The 23,363-nt window shown below is 42.2% G+C and overlaps 1 protein-coding gene across 7 annotated transcripts in view; it reads right to left on the reverse strand.

The window, feature by feature from the left end:
- Positions 1–23,363, reverse strand: part of GPHN (gephyrin) — a 464,667-nt gene that overhangs the window by 215,328 nt on the left and 225,976 nt on the right. For 3 of the 7 annotated variants that reach the window (XM_066612402.1, XM_066612400.1, XM_066612403.1), the window contains exon 5: positions 491–529. The exons of the other annotated variants lie outside the window; for them this stretch is intronic. In XM_066612402.1, the coding sequence (XP_066468499.1) occupies positions 491–529 (39 nt within the window). The remainder of the gene's footprint in view (positions 1–490; positions 530–23,363) is intronic. 7 annotated transcript variants of the gene reach the window in all.

The raw sequence follows: 23,363 nt of genomic DNA on the forward strand, positions 1-23,363 counted from the left end.
GCCACGCAGTCAGCAAGTAGACAAAGCAGAAAGAAAGCAATGAATGCCATATCATTTTATGCGGAGTACCAAAAGGGCAATGCCCATGAATAGTCATATAATATTGCTGACAAGGAGGAAAGAGAAGCTCTTGACAAGTTGTCAGGGCAGTGAATGACCACTTTTTAAGTAACTGAGAATAGTGTAAGTAAAGAACCCTGGAATCTGGATGCTCATCATCTAAAAACAGCATTAGGTCAACATAGTGTATCATGAAAATCCACAAGAGTACAGCACACAAATGGAAATGAGGCTGAGCCCTAGTGCCTGAGGGAGGCCTGGGGACCCTCCTATAAACAAAATTAAAAAATGAGAATCCACAAGGAAATTAAAAAAAAAATGGGAGCGCATCTAAAAGTTTTTCTAATAATGATTTCAAAACAAAACAAACCAAAATACTAGCAAAGAACTGGATTAGAAATGATTGGCTGGGATTGAAGATGTTGCTTACCCCTCTCTGGAGCCCACAAAATGGGAATGTTGGGAATTTCTGCAGCAGAAAAACAGAAGAGAAAAAGGGATTTCTGACTCCCAGGTTCAAGGAAAAGCAGGTCAATTTAGGGATGGTGATGTGCTTAGAGCACAACAAGAATTGGACAGAACCTTTGCCCATTCCCAGATGCAAACGTTTTCTGAGATTTGAGAAAGGTTTGAAACCACCACCCCCCAGCATTTTAATATCACAATCTCCCATCTCTACTCACAAAACAATTACATCACTTACCTGTAATTAATTTTCTTGGAGGAGTTTGTCCACATAGAGTCTACATATTGGGTAAATGCAGCTCTCATGAAAATAGGCTATAGGGACAAAGAACCCTTCAAAGTGAACTGATGAAAAGTGATACAGGCACTCTGTAGACAGTACCAAGTGGTGGAAAAATAATATGAGTGTATCTGTACTCTTCCCTAAATTCAAAATCACCTTTTATGCCTTGCAAATATTTTTCACCTGTTTGCTGTACAGAGTGGAACATTATGTGGACAATACTTTCCTAAGAAAATCAGTTACAGGTAACTTTGTTCCCTTTCTTAAAATGGTTGCCCACACAGAGCCACACATTTAAATGGACAGGGTCATGCTCCAAAAATCAGAAACGGGCACAAGACGCCTTGCATATATTATTAATAAACGTTTCCATAAAATCCTCAGTAAAATTAAATGTGTCTTTATTATGTGAAAAATTGAAGAGTAAAGCTTGAGCAGTTTAATAAACTAATTTATTATATAAGAATCGACTCCACTTTTTCTATACTTTAAACTAGAAAAGTAATATGATTAATTTTGAATTAATGGAACTGTTTCAGTGATCTATTCTATAAATCTACTGCTTAGACTACGGGTGCAGGAACCCTTTATCCAACCCATGTGATAATGGGCTTTCCCAGCATTGCCTGTACTGCCATAGTGTCACTTAGCAGAGCACCTCTCAGCTGCCAAACTGCAAAGTGACACATTGGGAGAAGCAGTACTGCTAAAAGAGCAGTCATGTGATAATTGGGCTCTCACAGATCTTGAAGAAATAATCAAGATTTGCATATTTTCTCTTCTGTCATTTGCAGCTAATGAGTTCCTACATGAGAACATTGCTTATTTCTGGCCATCATCTGTTTAATGATGACACTTCCAACCCTCAGGAGGCACTATGAATGCTGTTTGGCCTGCTGTATGAAATGAATTTGACACCTCTGATGTAGACCGGGGGTGCCCAAACCCTGGCCCTGGGGCCACTTGTGGCCCTCAAGGCCTCTCAATGTGGCCCTCAGGGAGCCCCCAGTTTCCAATGAGCCTCTGGCCCTCTGGAGATTTGTTGTAGCCCACACTGGCCCAATGCAATTGCTCTCAGTGTGAGGGCGACTGTTTGACCTCTCGCGAGAACTGTGGGATGAGGGCTTCTTCCACTGCTTGCTGTTTCACGTCTGTGATGCAATAGCGGCAGCAAAGGAAAGGCTGGCCTTGTTTTGTGCAAGGCCCTTTATAGGCCTTGAGCTATTGCAAGACCATCATTCATTCATATAAGTTCATCTTTAATACATTCATTTATGTAAACTTATGTAAATTTATTCAAATTTTAAATGTAAATTAATTCTTTTTTCCCCCGGCCCCTGACACAGCGTCAGAGAGATGATGTGGCCCTCTTTCCAAAAACTTTGTGCACCCCTGGCGTAGACAATGAGTTGGTATTTTTTGCTAAGAGAGCACAAAGTAGGAAAAAAGGAAAACAATATGGCTGTTATAACAAATTGGGCTAGTACTTGTAAATACTATTTGAGAATGAATTATAGCGTATTTGATACATCTTGAGTGACACAACAGAGCGCTCTCTCAAGGTATAATTTATCATATTGTAATAAACACAATACATATAAAATATTGCAGCAAGAAGGCATTTTTCATTTTTGTGAAATTAAGAAATGTGAAAAGCATCAGATCAAAGCATATTTTGGCCTAAATATTTATTAGAAAGAAGTGTAAAAACACTTATATGCACATAAGTCCATACATGGCTTCTGTAAGGGCAAGTCTTGCCTCACGAACCTTATAGAATTCTTCGAAAAGGTCAACAGGCATGTGGATGTGGGAGAACCCGTGGACATTATCTAACTGGACTTTCAGAAGGCGTTCGACACGGTCCCTCACCAAAGGCTATTGAAAAAACTCCACAGTCAGGGAATTAGAGGACAGGTCCTCTCATGGATTGAGAACTGGTTGGAGGCCAGGAAGCAGAGAGTGGGTGTCAATGGGCAATTTTCACAATGGAGAGAGGTGAAAAGCGGTGTGCCCCAAGGATCTATCCTGGGACCAGTGCTTTTCAACCTCTTCATAAATGACCTGGAGACAGGGTTGAGCAGTGAGGTGGCTATGTTTGCAGATGACACCAAACTTTTCCGAGTGGTGAAGACCAGAAGTGATTGTGAGGAGCTCCAGAAAGATCTCTCCAGACTGGCAGAATGGGCAGCAAAATGGCAGATGCGCTTCAATGTCAGTAAGTGTAAAGTCATGCACATTGGGGCAAAAAATCAAAACTTTAGATATAGGCTGATGGGTTCTGAGCTGTCTGTGACAGATCAGGAGAGAGATCTTGGGGTTGTGGTGGACAGGTCGATGAAAGTGTCGACCCAATGTGCGGTGGCAGTGAAGAAGGCCAATTCTATGCTTGGGATCATTAGGAAGGGTATTGAGAACAAAACGGCTAATATTATAATGCCGTTGTACAAATCTATGGTAAGGCCACATCTGGAGTACTGTGTCCAGTTCTGGTCGCCGCATCTCAAAAAAGACATAGTGGAAATGGAAAAGGTGCAAAAGAGAGCGACTAAGATGATTACGGGGCTGGGGCACTTTCCTTATGAGGAAAGGCTACGGCGTTTGGGCCTCTTCAGCCTAGAAAAGAGACGCCTGAGGAGGACATGATTGAGACATACAAAATTATGCAGGGGATGGACAGAGTGGATAGGGAGATGCTTTTTACACTCTCACATAATACCAGAACCAGGGGGACATCCAGTAAAACTGAGTGTTGGATGGGTTAGAACAGACAAAAGAAAATATTTCTTTACTCAGCGTGTGGTCGGTCTGTGGAACTCCTTGCCACAGGATGTGGTGATGGCGTCTAGCCTAGACGCCTTTAAAAGGGGATTGGACAAGTTTCTGGAGGAAAAATCCATTATGGGGTACAAGCCATGAGGTGTATGTGCAACCTCCTGATTTCAGAAATGGGTTATGTCAGAATGCCAGATGCAAGGGAGGGCACCAGGATGAGGTCTCTTGTTATCTGGTGTGCTCCCTGGGGCATTTGGTGGGCCGCTGTGAGATACAGGAAGCTGGACTAGATGGGCCTATGGCCTGATCCAGTGGGGCTGTTCTTATGTTCTTATGTAAGTGCAAAAGGAAATTGCCACATTTATGTGACGGCAGTGTGGGTTCTCATATGGTCAGATCTGGAATAGTATAGCAAATAAATCCACCTGATCATGAAGAGGTAAAATGTGCCATACTTTATCAAAGGAAGGACACTTAAATTGTGTGCCCTTTGGGTACAATATGCAGGTGAAACAGCAGATTACTGAGGAATTTCTTACATGAGAAAATGTGAAAATAATATCAGAAATTTAAATAAATGGATCACTCTATACTAATGGTTATATAAAGTGGAATAAATTATTAAATGTTTAATTTGAAACAGAGATCCTCTTTCTGAATATTTTCTTAAAAAGCAGTATTTCAGCTAGAGTATATATTCAATACAATTCCTAATAAGAGATAACACTTGTCTTGAACCCAAAATGAAGAAGGATGCATAATGGCAAAATAAAGGAAATAAATGTCACTGAGTTCAAGTGCTGATTGATACGGCATTAGGAGAGGGCTGATTTAGCAGAGAGGCAACAGCTCAACAGTAGAGGACCTGTTCTGTATGCAGAAGTAACTAGATTCAACTCCAGGTAAAGCTGAGAAAGATCCCAGCCTTAAACCTTGGAGAGGTTTTGCCAGTCAGTGCAAACAATACCTACGAGTATTTAGACAAACCATCTGACTCGGTAAAAGGCAGCTTCATAGGTTCATATTTCATGCATCTATAGGAGGAGTCCACACCTTTAACAAGTCAGCATATTTGCTGTGGGGTCTATCTAAATAATGTGATTAGTGAAAGATAGCTGGTACAACCAACTGAGGTGCCACCAAGAATCTGAGAGGCCATCATACCACCTACATACTCTGGTCCATCAACCCATCAAAGTACGTAATTCTGCTGGATGTTATATTAATATCTGTGCTGAGCTCAAGTCTCCCTCTATGCTTTAAAATGTATAGCTGAAATTTAAAGAGCTGTTTTCACTCATGTGAAGAGTCCGCATGACACTAACCAAATTATACCCTTTTTTCTTTGGTCAGCTTATGACCATGCCATATAGCAGGGTTTCTCAAATGGTGGGTCACAACCTGATTGCTGGTGGGTCACAAAGCTTTAGCTGATAAACTGATAGCTGAGAAGGCAAATGCATGAAGCCCTATGGAAAGTGAAACTGAGCCATATCGTGCATTTACTTATGAGTAGGCGAACTTGCCTTATTCCATTGGAAAGGGCAGGAAGAGGGATCCAACAGTACCAGAATGGGCCTGATCTGATGAGAACACAGCCTCCAAAAGACACACAAGAAGGAAGTCCCTCCCTCCAAGCTGACAAATGTATTGAGCCTTATGAAAAGTGAAACTAAACTACACATTCATGTTTACTCAAGAGTAAGCAAACGTGCCTTCGCTTGGGGTTAGGTCAAGCAAAGAGGAATGCAAGGCAACTCGATTTGATGAAAGCAGAGCTCAAATGGTTCAGAAGGCAGCCCCCCCCCCCCCCCAAAAAGAAAGAATAAAACAGAGGCTTGAGCTGGTGATTTATTTTTCTTTTTTAGACTTGTAAAGTTAGGTGGGTTCTGATAGTGATATGATTTAAATATAGGAAATTGAACAGGGCACTGGGTAGGGCTGAAAATCTCAAACTGGCTGAAAATCTTACTTTCACTGGGTAGGACTTTTGGGGGGATGTTATTGCAGGCAGACTACAGAAAAACTTCATTTGGTGAAACACGGCTGGCTTCCCCTTATTTAATTATTTGTTTTACTTTATTTATGATTATTTTAATATGCTTGATGATGTCACTTCTGTCCATGACATCACTTCTGGTGAGTCCTGGGCATACTGTCATTCTAAAAAGTGGGTCCCAGTGCAAAATGTTTGAGAACCACTGCGATATAGCAAACTGTTTAAATTCCTACCAGTTTTAAAAGCAGTTTGTGTTGTTAAGCAGCATAAGCAGGGGGAAGGATGTTGCTGTTCCAGAGAAGCAAGTCTAAAGCTCTGTTAAGCTCACTGAATGCCTTTCACAATCCTTGAGATCCTGGCAGAATTAAAACAAATCAGGAAAGCAGGTATGCTCATCAATGAAAGGTAAATGCAAAGGACTCTAATTCATTTTTGTTTCAAAGTCTGATTGATAGACAGATGTTTTACAAGAAGAAACTACAAGAAAAAACATTGCTTGAATATTCATCATACAAAGCTGAAATATTATCTTAAAAGGAAAAAAAATGTTTATGACCATGGTGCAAGTGGGAATTAGCTCTGAGTATTAATGGTACAATAAATTCAGCCTACCTTCTTTCAATGAAAAAGGGGGCAATAAAGCTTTGCATAATTGCTCTCATTAGCTTTGACAAATCAGCAAAAAGAAAAAAGTCACTACTGATTACAGTTAGCACGCAAATGATGAATTTATTCAGGCAGATAAAGTACCATGCTGAAACAACAAAACTCTGCAGAACTTTACTAGTCAACTTACAATTTATTTTATTGATTGAAAATAACAAATTTCTGTATATTTGACATTTCTAAAAAAGAAAAAAAGTTTTTGTCGCACACATAATTGAAAGGAAATTTCATTAAAGTCATTAATTGGAAATAATATAATTGGAATTAAATTGGAAATAATACATTTCCAAGTAAATGCATTTGGGACTGAAATGAGAGCCACTAAAATAGTAATAATAAAATGAGTCAAGTTTAGGACATGTTATAGCCTTATCAGTTGCTTGAATATTATGTGGATTATGCGAATTTTGCACATTTTCTTTTACATCGACTAATGTGCAGAAGTGTAATATTGTTGCAACAAAGGAGTAACAAAGGTGAGATAGAGGAAAAAGGTTTTGAATAGGAACATACAAATTGCCCTGCTGGGTTAGATCAGTGGTCCATTCTAGGCCACTGGTTCCCAACCCGTGGTTCATGGACCACAGGTGGTCTGCGAGTCCCTGAGAAGTAGTCTGTGAGGTCTTAGGAAAAAGACAAGATCACCTTCTATCACTTCCAGAGTCTCTTAAAGCAAGCAGTTCCCAATGGACCATCAGAGAGGGTGGAGAGTGGACCGCCAGCTGCCTGCACTTAAGTATCAACTGTGTCTGTTCACTGCCTTCTCTGGTGGTCCATGGGGGAGCGTTCACTCAGAAAATGCTTCCCCAGTGACCACCAGAGAGAACCACCAAAGAGGGCAGTGAACCCATAGCTGCAACCGGCAACAAAAGCAATAACCCAAAAATCTTCTCTGTAAATAATAAATCTCTAATAAATTTTCCTATTACAAATTTATTGTATTTTTTGTGTGCAGGGGGGGTGGAGAGATAGAGTGGAGTGGTGGGAAGGCTGCATGTGGTCTACAACTATTCCAATTTTTGCCTCAGTAGTCCATGGGCTCCTAAAGGTTGGAAAAACAGATCTAGGCCAATATTGTATGTGACAGTAATCAATGAGCTACACACAGATTCATAGACACAACAAGATTACAACATTCCTCCCTTGTTAATGTCCACAACCAGATGGTCAGATTTATACTGACTGTTCAGGTGAAATCTGTACTTATGGCTAGCACTTAATAATGATCTCTCCTCCATCTATTAATCTAATCATTTTCAAAGTCATTTATGCTAACTGCCATCTCAGCATCTTGCTGCCACCTGTCAATTATAAATTATAAATACTTGTTAAATCATTTGAATTATAGCCTAAATTCATCAGACGTACAAGTTTCACTAATCCTTCCAACTGCTGCACCCCATTCCCTCCCTTGCTGTATGTCAGTGTTCTTCAACCCTTTGAATTACACCTTAATTCATAACCCCAAGGGGGTCGCAAGGCCTCATTTGTGGTTTGTGGGGGCTGTGAGAGAAGAGCACCTGAGCTTTCTGAAAGCTGAGGACATCCCAGCAGGGAGCCAATTAGTGAGGAAATTGGGTCCCTCCCTGCCTGGACCCCTCCCCATGCCTCTGGGGTTGCTACTGCCTGGCTACAGTGGCCTGGGGTCAAGCCCATCTGGGGGTCAACCTTGTAACCCTGGACAGCCTCCCACTGCCCCTGACTAACCATTTAATTCCCACCAGCTGTGCTGGAGGGCCACATGAGCCACTTTTACCGTTGCTCCAGAGCACCTTACCCTAAGTTTTGTGTGGCTAGAAGCAGCGGGGACAGCACTACAGCTTCCCTCCCTCAGGACCCTGCTTTTTTTAGGCTTGCCCTCAATGCCCACTGCTGCTCCTAGGGGTGTGAGGGTTGTTTTCTCCTGCCCTCATTTGTGTGTAGACAGCTGCTTCTTCTCCTGTGCCACTGCTATCTATTTTCTCTGGTGGGAGAGGTTGCTATTTTGTGGCTAACCATGTGGCAGAGTAGTCAAGTGTTTCTCTGTATGATGTGGGCTTCTTGCAATGCCTGCAGTAGTCTAAGCTGATTTCCCTAGCAGTGGCAGCAGCAACACCTCAGCCCAGCATGAAAGAGAACTGTATAGGTTGCTATGGCACCTGTCCCCTGGCATGAGGAACTCTTCAGTCACACCTGTAAGAGCCTCACCCCATTGCCAGCAGAACCAGCAGTGATAGCACCTGGGAACGAAGCGGGCCTTGGCACTAGCGCTAGAAGTGGGGATGAGCAATATGGAAAAGGGGCTGGTTGTTTCAGCTGATGGCTGGTCAGAGGAAGGCATAAAAAATATTGAAGACCACTGTCCTGAAACAGTCTTCTTTAACAGAAGGCACATTCTACTGAGGGCTGATAATTTCCAAAGCAGGATGACATATAGGAGACACTATTTAGTCTATACATTTCATTGGATGATGTTTGGCCTTCTGTTGTTGGTTGCTTAATTTATGGGATGCTGTCTGTTTTTAGATGCTTTTATTATTGATGCTGCTATATTTATGCTAAAATATTTTAATAGTAAATGCTAAAACATTTTTTACTGTTTTAAATATTATTGCTGACTACTGTGTTTTGTCTTTTTAAATGGTTTTTTGTTGTATTTTAATGATTACTGTAAGTTGCCCTGGGAGTCCTGTTACTGGCAGGGAAGACAGGGTATAAATTTTTAAATAGGTTTTATACTTTATAATAAATTAGGTTTTATACTTTAGAATAAATTATTTTCTTTTTGGTTTCCATACATCTCATAGTTTTAATAAACTACTCTTTTAAAATAACAATAACCATGGAAGAATATGCTTTTCTCAAATCTCAATCTTCTATGAATTTCCAATATAAGTCAATTCTTTTTTTGTTTTCATTAACAAAGTTTAAATCTAGGATACAAACATTAGCTTTTCAAGGAAACTAAAATGGGCTTAAAAAAAAAGGCCTGCCTGAAAACTCTACATTAGATTATAAAATAGTATTAAGGAACTAGCTATACTTTATCTAATTCAATTAAAATAAATTAAACTGTTGTCCACCATATTTCATCAAAATCAATAGGAAAAAAATTAAAATTATAGTTATATTTTGTTTCTTGTTTCCTTTATAATATAACTGACTGATGAAAATTATTGCACATATACATACCAGAATGACAGAAGAAAAAAGAAAGCAAGATCACAATAAATACTGTTTTGTTTTAGAACACAACAAATGACTATAAAAAAGGGTAATGTGATGGAATGATTCATAGAAAATGCTGATACAGTCTGTAACAAATTCTTCATGAATTAAAATTCAGGCTGTTGCAATTCTCTTTTTATTTACTACAGCTATTGAAATTAGCACAGTATAATTAAAGACAAAGCATAAAAAGTAAAGTATGATGAATGGATCTCTGTATTTGTTATCAGATATATAACTTTTATCCTCCTTCCTTTTCTCTCTGCCCTCTTTACAAAACCACTCCTGAGGTTTGAGGGGCCTCCAGAACAGTATGTGTGTGGTACAGGAGACATAACAGGAGAAAGAATGCTCCAAATCCTTCCCCTTGCCTTGAGCAAATTGAAATACCTTACTACTAAGTTTCTAAACCCCTTCACCCACATAACGGCTACTAACTCTTCAATGTAAAATGTTTCTGACCATCATCAGTTCAAAAAGGTTTTCCTTACTAAGTCAAACTAAACTTTTAAAAATTGCTTTTTCAAGGCATATAAAAGGACTGATATTTTCTCTCTTACTCAATTAGAAGAAATTTTGTTAAATGAACCTTTACAGAACTTACACCACTTGTCTTTAATGTAATTCAGTAAACCATGCTGCTTCCCAAGCAATGAACACTTTCTGCTTTTGCATTAAAAATTTCTAGGAAATTTTAATATCTCATCTCTCTCATAAGCCCACTGCTCACTCTCTAATGCGTTATCTCCCACACTGAAAAGCAAAGGAATCACAAACTGTAATGTAAAATTGGACCCTTTTTCATTGAAATTAAATCTGGAACTAGTGGAAGTCTGTATATCTCTTTTCTTGACATGAAGTAGGGAAGAAGACCCTTTGTAACAACAGACACACAAAGAAAGTTGCCTCTGTTCTATTGAAAAAAGCATTCCCTACCAATCTCTGGGTCATTCCTCCTTTGGGGTGAAAAAGAACCACAAACATATTTGGTAGCATCCTGACTAGCATTACTTCCACTGAGAACTCTTCCATGAACACAAGCTTTTTCCATTAACAGACAGAGCATTCAGCTCATGCAAGACCCCTTAAATGAGCAGAACTGTCCTTGTGCTCATGACTTCCCTAGCTACAATATATCTAATGGCCCAATCCTAATGGGTCTTGCTGCCAGTGGAATGTGCATTCTGCTGGTGCGACTGCTGCAAAAGTACGAGCCTGAGACACAGATGATTGGTGCACTGCATCCAGGGCAGGAACTTGGCAGACTGTTGGTGTTAACAGTGTTAACAGTGTTATGAAGATTTCCCCACAGTTTGCCTCTGGCTTTTGACCCCTGCCAATACTTCACACCATCTGAGACTAGCTGGTTGCTACCTGGGGTCAGGTTAGGAATTTTTTGCTTCCTTCTTGATTGACCAGAGTGGGTAGTTAGTTAACCTACCCCCAAACTGCCATCTGGTTCTGGTAGTTCATTTCTATACCTTTGTGGTCACTTTCAGCAGTTTTAGCGAGTGCCAGAGAGGGAGGAATAGGGATTTTGGTGTGCAGAGTTTAGCAAAAGTTGTTGTGTGAGCCAGTAATGATCCCTAGAAACTTGCTAACTTGGGGAGGCTGGCTGGTGAGCCCTTGGGCTTGGACTGCAGGGGCTTTCTGGCTTGGGGCAGATGGTGCACTCTAGGTGCCTTAACCAGTTGGGTTGGTATTGAGAAGCTTGGGTCATCTAGTGATTGTGACAGTATTGAACCAGACTGGGAATGCCCATCCTGGGGAGCAGATGGTCATTTGATGTCTCCCCCTTAGTTATCCATACAGAAGGTGGAAGTTTTTAAGGCTTTGTCTGCTGCAGATCTTGTCTCTGTGATTTGATTTTAATAAGGTTTAACCCCAGTTTAACCAAAGCATCTGTCTTGCATAGTTTTTGGGGGGTGCACAGGCAAATTATTTCCAATTTGAAATTTGAGATTGTTTAACTGCAACAGATAAATGGAAATACATCTCCTTTAATTCTAGAATTGCAAACCAGAACTGTTTCTTGAAGGTTTAACCTCTGAATTATCACTTCAGAGTTAAGAGTTAAGATAACAGTGATAACAGTGAATAGTGCTAATTCAGAGTTTTGTATGACTGTATGACTGTGTTTAAATGTTGTAAATCCATCACTGGCCTTAGGTCTCCCTTTTTACATATAAAAGATGTCATTTTATATCAATATCTTATATAAGATATTATAAAAAATCTCTCAATATATATTTTATCCACAGGCATATTTTCTAATTCCCTCATTTGTTGGAGAACAATCATCTTGTCTAGAATCACTTGCTTTACAAAATATTTACACTGAACATATTTTTACTTTATTCAGAGAAAAATTTTCTATTGGACACTAACATTTGGTTGCCACTAATGGACAAAAGTATTCAAATGATCAAAAAGAAGGATCTTAATTTAAATGCAAACACAGTTATCAAAACTGATTTCTTGTGGCCAGTGACTCGGGTGGACAGATAATCATCTGGACACATCAAAAAAGATCTATCATTACTTACCATGTCCAATTTATTGATAAGGTAATTGCTATATCAATCTTGGATTAAGAGATGACACTTCCAAGGATGGAGAAGTCATTGTCACTTTAAAGTTCCATATTTGTCTGCATTTAATAGTACTATGATAAGTTATACGAGGGTCGCCCAGAAAGTAATGCACCACATTTTTTTTTTTCAGCCTACAGTAATGGTACGAATGCGAAACTTTAGATATACATTATTTGAATTTTCAGGAGTGCGCACACAAATTTTTGGTTTCTTCAGACAGATAGCGTAGCTGCAGCAGTGTTTCAAAATGGCGTCTGTAAGTGATGTACGTTACAAGCAGCATGTCGTCATTGAATTTCTCACTGCAGAGAAAGAAACTGTTGGGAACATTCACAAACGTTTGTGTACAGTTTATGGAGAATCTGCAGTCGACAGAAGTACGGTTAGTCGCTGGGCACAGAGGGTGAGGCCATTAGAAGGCGGTTCGGCAGAGCTCCAAGATTTGCAGCGTTCGGGGCGGCCATCCACGGCTGTCACACCTGACAAGACGCAGCTTGCTGATGTGCTCATTCGCGAGGACTGACGCATAACGACTAGGCAGTTGGCACTGAAGCTGTCAATTAGCAAAGGAAGTATGGATGCAATCATCCGTGCTCTTGATTACTCAAAAGTGTGTGCATGATGGGTTCCGCGCTGTCTTACGGTGGACCACAAATCTCTCAGAAAAAACATTTCTTCTGAGTTGCTGAAACGTTTTGAAGATGAGGGGGAAGTGTTCTTGTCCAGGATTGTGACAGGTGATGAAACCTGGGTTCACCATTTTGAGCCCGAAACAAAACGACAGTCGATGGAATGGCGTCATCCTCAATCTCCACAGAAGAAAAAATTCAAAGCAACTGCTTCCGCCGGTAAAGTCATGATCACTGTGTTTTGGGACTGTGAGGGCGTCATACTCATTGATGTGATGCCAAGAGGCAGCACCATTAATTCTGAAGTTTATGTGAAGACATTAACCAAACTCAAGAAGCACTTCCAGCGACTTCGGCGCCATAACAACCCAGGTGAATGTTTGATTCAACATGATAACGCTCGGCCTCACACAAGTTTGAGGACTTCGGAACACATCACTAAACAGGGTTGGACTGTGTTACCCCATCCACCCTACAGCCCTGACCTAGCTCCCTCAGACTTCCACTTGTTTGGGCCATTAAAGGATGCCATTCGCGGAAGACATTTTGAGGATGACGAAGAGGTGATTCGCACAGTGCAGAAATGGCTTCGTGACCAGAACAAGGAGTGGTACCGACAGGGCATACATGCCCTTGTGTCTCGCTGGAGGAAGGCCATAGAACTGGACGGAGATTACGTGGAAAAATAGGGAGTGTAGAAGAAACATCATTCTTTCTTGTGTGTAAGTTTAATTGTGTTCAATAAATAATTGTTGAAGAAAAAAAATGTTGTGCATTACTTTCTGGGCGACCCTCGTACATTTAGATCACATACTGCCCTGTATGGTTAAGGATATGAACCTTTGCCAAGCATGACCTTATAGGCATTAAAGTACCTAGCATCAGATGCATCAGTCTGATGGCATGCAAATTTTAATTTTATGTGGTAAATACAGATGTTTATGAATATAACATTTTATCAATTTCTATTTTTCCACTGACAGATCTTTGATAATGTGTAATAGTGAAGTGAACAAGATACACACTGCCTGTGCATCTTGCTTCTCCCATGCACTTTAGGGCTCCTCAAGGGAACACTGAGGCCCCCAACCCCATGCAGTTGTTCCATGGCAAAAGGCTTCTGTGGGTGACATCTGTGAGAGTCACTCTGAATGGTATAAATTGGCAGCCACTGCCAATCAATTGAAGAGTGACCCTTCAAAATGAGGAGCCAACATTTTTGGACCAGTTTGGGGGGGGGGCAGCACTTTCTTGATTAAGTGATCAGTGAGTGAACAGATCAGTGAGGGGAAAAAACTTTCCTGCAAAAGTTGAATCACATGATTTGCCTGAACTAGGAAGTTTTCTGCCTCAGGAAGTATGCTGAAGGATGATTGGCCCCATAGGAAATACAGAAACAGGTAACAATAAAACAGAAAAAGGTACTTGAGATTAGAGGCAACATGAAATAAAAGCTTAACACAAACTGCCTAGACTGGTCCTCCTCTAGAGAAGATTTATGGCCCAGTTCTAAATCTAAATTAGGGCTTTACGGTGGTGGATCTCACAATCTGCTATTGTAGATCCCAGAAAAATGGTGTGAGAGTTGCTCTGTCATTTTGTAGGCTGGCCATCTGCAGGTGCCACTGGCTCGCAGAAATCCTCCATTGAAATAGGTAGGTTGGCAGCAGGGGTGGTTCAGGAGCATTAGAGGCAAACTTATGTCAGTTAAATAGTTGGCACAGATCCAAGTAGTCCCATTGGTGGCCAGGTAAGTAAAAGAGAGGTAAGTAAAGTTTACCTCTCCTGGGCTATCTGGTCACCACCCCCTCCGCAACAGTATGTAGCCTGTTGGCTACAGCACCGGAGCTGCATACTATGGGCTGGCAGGGGATAGGATTCGGCCCTTACTCAAGTTGTAATTCCATTGTTCACCTTCTGGGACCAAAGAGGCATGACAGCAATGTACTATTAACTTCCCAAGATCTGTAAAGGGATCCCATTTACAGCAGATGTGATCTTACACCCCCCCACCGCCTACAGGCTATCACTGCCTGATAATTTTTAAAGTCAACACACCAGAGATAAATTACAGGGCAGCCCCCATATCCACAGATCCTGTATCTGCGGATTCACTTATCTGTGGATCAGGTCCGGGCCTCCCCCAGTGTGTGCACCCCCTCCGAAGGCAAGGGGAACTCCGATTCCCTTGCCTCCGGAGGGGCCTCTGAGCTCCATCCTCAGCCTCTGCCAAGCTCAGACTGAACTCTGAGGCTCAAACATGTGACTTCCATTTTCAAGGAGAAACCAGAAGTGACTTTTTAGTGTCTTATAAGGTATTGGGAGGTCCAGGGAAGCCCTGGAGCCAGCAAAAGCTCTTGGAAGGTGTCGGCAGGTGATTCAATTCAATTCTTCAAATGACCTGCCACCTGCTTTAGAAACTGTAGTAGTAGTAGTAGTAGTAGTAGTAGTAGTAGTAGTAGTAGTAGAACAACTTTATTGTCATTGTGCTACAGCACAATGAAATTGATGCACCTTTGAGATACAAGCATAAATAACTATATACAACAATCACAACAGTCACACTCCACACACTCACCCACACATTCTATACAATAATCATAATATAAAAACAATATAAACAAGACCATATTGCCCAGGAGCATGATAACAAATATATTGTCTCTTTGGTAGTAATTTTCAGTTCCTTATTCAACGTAATTACAGCTGTGGGATAAAAGACTGATGAATAAAAAGAACATAGATTCTGAGACTCTCTATGTCATTCCTAAACCTTCCAGCTTTCTTGTCTTGTTGGTGGGGGAGTTGAAAATATAACAGTCAGAGTTCACATATGGCAAGGTGTTTTTTTTCTACGTGGCAAATGTATAGCCAGTCTCTGAGTGGAAACAGATCATATTCATATGCATTTTATACAGAAGTTGCTGTTATGGCCATCTACAAAAATCCACAGAACAGGTTACAGAACTCAAACTACAGTAATACCCTGACACTGAACTAGGGTTTAGTCCAAAATTTTCTGAGAAAAGTTCATTTTCTCTTCCCCTTCACTTTCTGTTTTTAAGAAGTAAATTCAGAACTACACTAGGTCCCTCACATATAGTTTAAAAAAATAGAATATTCCACAGTACTTTAGTCCCCAAGGTAGATATGACTGTAGACTTATTACTTGGTTTATGATGTATCTCAATGTATTTTATCATACACAAACATTTTGCTGTTGTTTTTAGAGTCTAATAATGCAATTGATTTTTTTTTTTGAACTAAAATCTCTTTTTTGAGTGGAACTTTTTCAAATTCTTCTCTAAGTTTGCTGAGCTCCTACCCATCTCTGTGGGAGTATGTGCACTCATTGCAGATAAAATGGGAATATACAAGAGGCTTCCACTACCCAACACAAGTTCTGGTTGGGGGCTATATTCCATCTAAAGCAAGGGTCTCAAACTTCTTAGGAATAAAACTCCTGAGGTAAATTTTTGCAGGAGCGGGGAAAAAGGCAGCAACACGATCCCCACGATCACACTGCTGAAGGAGTAGGGGGGCTTTCTTTTTAACCTACCTTTCCTGCTGCCAGGGTCCAGGGGGTGCAGGGAGCCCTAAGAAGCCATCTGCAGGGCTTCCCGTGGCCTCTAGAAAGTGAAAATAGCAATTGCAACTCACTTCTTGTTTTGTGATCGCAACTGGGGGCAATCTGTGCAATCCCTGCACTCCCTGGACACCGGCAGCAGGTAAAGTAGGTTAAAAAAGCCCCCTGCCCCGCAGCTGCACAATCCTAGGGATCGTGCCGCTGCCTTCCCCCTTCCCCGATCCCTTAAGGGGGCAAAGGCTGCGGTCCTCAGACTGGGGCTTCACAATGCCCCAGTTTGAGAACCACTGCTCTGAGGGGTCTGCACCAGTGCACAGACCCCTTCTTTGGTTGAATGGCATCATGATTTTGTCTTGACTCAGTCTCTGGATGCTCACCAATAACATCATGCATAAATGCTGAACTTCTAAGTATCCAAACTCTGTGCTGAGCAGAGCTCAGCTTGGAGCTGTGCAGTTTACAGAGAACACTAGTTGGTGGTCATATAACTTTTCTGGAGCATCAATGTGTGAGACAGATGGGGGTTCCACTCCCCTCTAAAGGACTGAAGATATAGTATGATGATACCCCAGAGCAGGGATGTCAAACTCATTACCAACAGCACACTAAAGTTAGCAGCCCTTGTGACTGCTGAGGGCTGGAAGTCCTTTGGCTCCTGGCCCGCTTTCTAACCCTGGGCCCAGGTACAAATTACCTCCTTCTCCTAGGCCCTGGTTCCTTCCTAGATGGACAAGACAGACTGCTCCCTTCCTTGTGTCCTGGATGCCCCCACCTTCTTCTGGTTTCTCCCTCAAGCCTCATTAAGCCTTCCTCCTCCACCCCAAGCCCCCGCCTCTTTGAACCAAACTACCCTCCTACCACCACATCTGCTACTTATGCTGGTCTGAATGCTGGTTTCCAGATTGCCCCACGAGGTTTTTCCCATGATGTGGAAACAGCTAAAAAAACAGTAAGGAAGCACACGCAAACCGAAAACTGATTGCAGCCCTGATTGCAGGAACGAAAACACGAGACTTCATGACTCAAATATCTATGAGTCATGACTCTGTGCTGAGCCACTGTTGTGAGTCAGGGACCAAGTCAATGACATGTGTGACTCGAGTTCCCACAAGTCGTGGAGGATATATGACACCCTACAATCCTCCCTAAACCAACACTCACCCTATAATGTTGCCTCCCTCAGTCACCACACTGGTCCTAAGTTGTTGACCCCTGCTAATTGGGTAAGAAGCACTTTTTCAAGTGGGTGCTCCTTTTTTTAGCAGGGGGAGAGTAACTGGCCCACCTCACCCCAGCACTGTCTGTTCTAGTGGCAGTCTGCTGGTATTCATTTGCATCTTTTTAGATTGTGAGCCCTTTTGGGACAGGGAGCCATTTACGTTATTTGATTTTTCTCTGTAAACCGCTTTGTGAACTTTTAGTTGAAAAGCGGTATATAAATACTGTTGATTGATTGATTGATTGACTTTCTAAGAAACATCATTCTATTTGTGATCTGCACTCAGGTCTGGCTACCAAGCATCACTTCTATCAGCAATCTGCACACCTTGCCTAGCTCCACCGACCATGAGAGAGATTAGACAACAAAGGAAAGAGTAAATTGGCAGCAACTTCTTTGTCATTTGCAGCTAAATGATCAAAAGCCCAATTATCATGCTGATCAGGCTGCGGGCCTCATTCAGACTGGAACCCCAAGGTGCCCAAGTGGTGCCAGGGGATCAGAGCACCTTTCAAAAGAGAGGATGGTGTACCACACTTCTTCTGGATGTGGCCTTGCCATGCTTATCCATGCACTGATACTTATTTAAAGTGTTTTTGCCTTGCCCTCAAGTCAATAAACCAACATAAAATCAATTAGCAAGTCACTAAAAGGGCAGGAGGTCTGGTCTAGAGGGTAGAGCCTCCACTTGCCCTTGCCCTTGGATGGAAGATAACATCCACAAGGTCGCCAGTTCGAGGCCACCGGCACCATGCGACCTCGAAGCAGCTGACAAGCTGAGCCGAGTTATTCCATCTGCTCTGCGCGTGGGAGGATGGAGGCCAGAATGTGAAACCAAATCCGAAAGAAACATCTGAATGTTGTGGTTCTTGAAAGATAGAACCTTCTTTCAATTGTAAAAATCCCTACGGGGATTTAAATAGCCTGCCTATGTAAACCGCCTTGAATAAAGTCTTGAATAAAGACCAAGAAAGGCGGTATATAAATACCTGTATATATATATATATATATAAAAGGGTTCCGCATCCCTTGATGGATACTTCTCTTCCTCCAGCAGTTGCTGGTTCTAGTGGCTATTGTGAGGGGAGGATGGGCCTAGTCTCAGTGGAAAAAGAGGAAGAAGGCTATCAAGACAACTTCATCTTCCTGATACTGGAGGGGGTGGGTGGGATATGGGACTACCTCTTAAAATTTGGGAAATCCAGCTAGTGTAAAATATGGCTGCAAGACTTCTGACTGAGAACAGTTGCTGGGCTCATATCTGAATGATTCTTAATGCTTTGACTGGTTACTGGCTGGTTTCCAAGCACAAGTAAAAGTGCTGTTGCTTATCTTTTGAAATCCTGCATAGCTCGGCTCCAGAGTACCTGAAATAATGTCTGCCTCCCTATCAACCTGTCCATAATACTTAGATAATAACTGGAGGTCAGATTACCACCCATGCCAGCAAAGGTGAGGGGAGAAACAACTAGGAAGTAACACTCAGTTTACTGAATTATCTCCACAGTGAGGCTTGCCTGGTGCTTAAAACGACTACTTTTTAGCACTTGGAAAGGCTTTATAAAAAAAATTATCCAAGCTTTTAACTGACTTTACCGCTGCCAGTGTTATCTGCTGTTTCAACTTTTTAATTGATGCTTTATTGTTTTGTTGACCCATTTTTCTTACTCTTAAGAAGCTCTGAAAATATTTATATTGAAAGGTGGAGCAGAAATTGAGTATTCAGTATTCAGAATTCTACAAAAATGCTTGGTAGCAAAATAGTAATTGTTTTTTAAAGACACCATGACAGAAATAACTTGAAATGTACTAAAGAGATTATGGATCTGGTCCCCAGCACCTTAAATGAAGGCAATATTTCCTGTTCTTCTTTAGGAATTCCATCATCTTGAGCGCAGGAATTGTGGTATATAAATCTTTCATAAATAGATAATATTTTTGAAGAAATGTTTAAATAATAGCTTTTTTGTCATACCCATTTCTATTGGTAGGATCAATATTCTCCTACTTTCTAAACTTTCCTCCCAGGAATTCGATAACTGATCTCTTTATTTCATTTTTCCTAACATTCTTAATCCTGCCCTCACTGATGCAGCAGCCTGTATCAATAAGGGTTGTGCTGGCAGAGTTTTGTTTTCTAGGCACAGGATTCCATTTTAATATAAGCAAGTGGCATCCAATATTTAAAAAATAAGAATATGCCTGTGTACCCCTTCTTGATACAGGCTGCTACATCAATGTTGGTCTCAGATCAGTTTCTAAGGAAGGCAACCACACAAGCTGTGATTTAGCACTGGTGCAAGGCTATTTCAACTTGATTCATAGCACTGGTATACCAACTATCAATATTAATAGGTAAAATGGCCATCTGTCCAAAATGTTCGTGCTATGGTATATCATATTATAGTTTTAAGGCTCTTTTTTTCTTTGCTTGCACAACATATTCTATCGCAACATATGCTCATGCCTTTTCATAGTATTTATTCTCTCTCTGTGTGTATTTGTACATTATTTATTTATATTTGACTGTCTGTTCAGCAACATTGTACATAAAACATAAAACAGCTACTTCCCCAATGACTAGGTGACAAAAATTTTTCTCTTCCAATGAGCTGAACACAACTTGCACCACAATCCTAACTCGCATTGGAACAGGAGGCCTGACAGGTCTGTGCTGTATCCAGCGCAAGTTTGGGCTGAATGTGGGCCAGCCCAGGGCAAGGGAAAATAATTTCCCTTACCCCAGATTACTCCGCAGCAGCCCCCATGGGGCTACTTGGATCCATGCCTCCTATAGAAGTGGCACAAATCCGAGCAGCCTGGAGCTACCCCAGGCTGCCTGGGAACTGGCATAAGTGCCTGATCCTGGCCCGACCTCCTGCTCCCTGCCTGCCCACAGGTCTGCCCACCATCCCCCCACCCCCAGAACGCCTCCTCCTCACCCTCCGCATGCCCCCCAACCCCTGCGCCGGTCTGGAAAGGCCAGCGTAAACTCACCCATCTCGGGACCCATGACAGCGAGGCACACATCCTTGCGCTGGCCTCCGATTTGAATGGAGGCACAAACATGCTTTATGGCATGTTTGCAACCCTCCCTGCACTTTAGGATTGCATCCTTGATGCATCAAACAATATGGCTCCACATTATACCAACATAAAATACAGCAATTTGAAACAGGGCACAGAGCAATGATCCACAGCAGTTTACTGAACATTACCATGAAGCAGAATTTGAATGACTAAAAGGAAGACACTTTTGTCAATGGCCAGTTCCTTTTCCTTTAGTTAACCTGAGCAGTGTCAGGAGATAAACTGATGCTTATAAAGGAGCAGCTGGTGAAGAACGATCTTCTGCTAGGTCAAAAGAACATCCCTTGAAGCAGCACGACTAACAGAGATTTTATACAGGGTTTAGAAAAAAATAGGCCCAAAAGAAGAACTAAGAAGAGTAATGATATATGGTAAATTGGTGGGAATTAGCCAGAAATACAAGTTTATGATAAGCAATGGAATAACAGTAACTTTAATATTATGAAGAGAGAACCTCAACAACTTGGCAGACTTATGAGCAGCAGTGGCAAGAGTTGGCTGAACTGCATCAATAATATAGCAGCAGCTAGCAGTAGCAAATTGTCATAAAATATTTATTTTTAAGAGTAAGATATTGCAAAAGGGTTTCCAGTAGGAAATATAGCAGTTTCCAGAGAAGAATAATTCAGGTTTCACAGAGGAAACAGCATATTAATAAAACAATGACTTTTAAGAACTAAATGCTCAAAGCCTAAAGCAATAAATACCACAAAGTATATATAACTCATATTATAGGAAAGTTGCACTGCAAAATTAAATTGATCGGTGAATGAAAAGAGAAAAAAAATTGGATGATGATCATAGATAGGTTGAATGAAGCATTTCTGAAATGTAATTTAGAGTCCAATCCTATGTATAGACAATACATCATCATCATCATCATAATACATAGACATAGAAATATATAGATATACCCACTACTTAGCAGTTAAGTCCCAATGAATTCAATGGAGCTTACTCCCAGGAAAGTGTGCATAAGATTGCAGCCTTAGAGCTCAATCCTATTGCCAGACAGCATGGTGCTGCATCTGCAGTGCCAGAACTGGGTGTCATAAAAGTGCCACAAAATGCTCTTTGACACTGCACAAATATGCGGCACGAGTGGGAAGGCCTGTGCTATCCCATGGGTATTGCATCTCACCAGACAGTCGCTAGGGCAGGTAGGTACTGCACCACATAGTGGAGGGGAGGGTGGAACTGAGGCTGGGAAGGAATGTTTTGGGGTAATGGGAAGGGGTGGTTCAAGCCAGGGAGGGGTTCAAGCCAGGGGGAGGCATCCACCACATTCTAACCCCTGTCCCGGGCCTGAAAGTCCTATATGGGGCTACTCGGTTCTGTGCCAGTAATTTAGGTAGCACAGATCTAAGTAGCCTTATTGAGCAGCCTGGGACTCTACACAGGGTAGAGAACAAACGTTCACCTTACCCCAAAGAGACCTCCAAACTGCTTAGTTGCAACACTGGATACAGCATGGGCCCCATGGCCCCGCAGTGTGAGCACTGCATAGAATTGGGCTGCCCATTCATTAACAGTGGCAATCCTACACATGTTTACTCAGAAGTCCTACTGTGTTTAATGTGGCTTGCTCCCAGGAAAGTGTGAATAGGATTGCAGTCCACTCAGCTTCCTTGTTTTAATAAGAAAAAACTGCAGCACACAAATAAGCAACACATGTAAAATGGGGAAAAAATGAGTTAGGGTACAATCCTTACCGGCAGTTATACCGGAACAGGAACCCCTGGAGGGTTGCAACTGTGCCGTAAAGCACGTTTGCACCTCCATGGGAGGAAGCTGCGTCGGCGCATCCAGATATGGCGATGCACGGAGGCCGGTGGAGGCCTCCGCAGTGGCTTCTTCCCCGCCACTTGTGCCAGCACACCCATGCCGACACGAGCGGTGAAGGTAGGCATGGGGTCGGGGAGGAGGCGGGAGGGGGCATTTCTGGGCAGTAGGAGGGCAGGCGATGGGCGGCCCCGGGGGCGGGTGTGCGGGGAGCCGGGGGCAGGGCTGGGACCGGGTGGTTATGCCGGATCCCAACCCCTGTCCCTGGGGAGACGGGAGCAGCTTCGAGCCGCTTTGCTCTCCTCTGACTTGCGCCACCTCCAGAAGTGGCGCAGGTCTGAGGAGACCCATTGGGGCGCGCAGCCCTTACCCAGGGGTAAGGGGAAGAGCTTCCCCTTGCCCCTGGCTGAGCCGCTGCACCCAATGAACCTGCGTTGGATGCAGCGCAAGCCTCCTGGCTTGCCTGCTCCAGCGTACGTTTGGATTGTGCCCTTAGTAATGTTAGTGAAAATTGTTGGAGATGCTCTCCATCAAATGCAGATTTTTTTCATTGTAGTGGTTCTAAAATTATGTTTATTTAGGAAAAGATTAGATACATAGGAAGTTGCCAATGAGTCGGATAGTTGGCCAATCAAACTCAGTACTGAATACACCAGTGGTTTCCAAAACCATGGGACAGTCACAGGCCAGACCCAGCATGCCAAAAAAGATCTCTCCTTTGTGTGTGGAGCTTGCCGTCTGCGGTACTGCCTCATATCTTGCTCACAGATCTCATCAGAAAGTTGCATCACATGGCCACTTCTGCTGCCCATTACCCCAGCAGGATCTGGGGAGGAAAAGGCTGGTTGGAGCAACTTTCTGACAAGATTGGAGGGAAAGGTGTGGGACAGCAGAGCAGAATAGTAAGCTTTGCACACAACAGGGAGGGATTTTTGTCACACCAGATGGCCCACAGGCTGTAGTTTGGAGCTGGCTGGTATATATGGATTGGAGCGGCTCTTTAGAATT

Source organism: Tiliqua scincoides, chromosome 1 (assembly GCF_035046505.1).
Source record: "Tiliqua scincoides isolate rTilSci1 chromosome 1, rTilSci1.hap2, whole genome shotgun sequence".
Classification (NCBI taxonomy): domain Eukaryota; kingdom Metazoa; phylum Chordata; class Lepidosauria; order Squamata; family Scincidae; genus Tiliqua; species Tiliqua scincoides.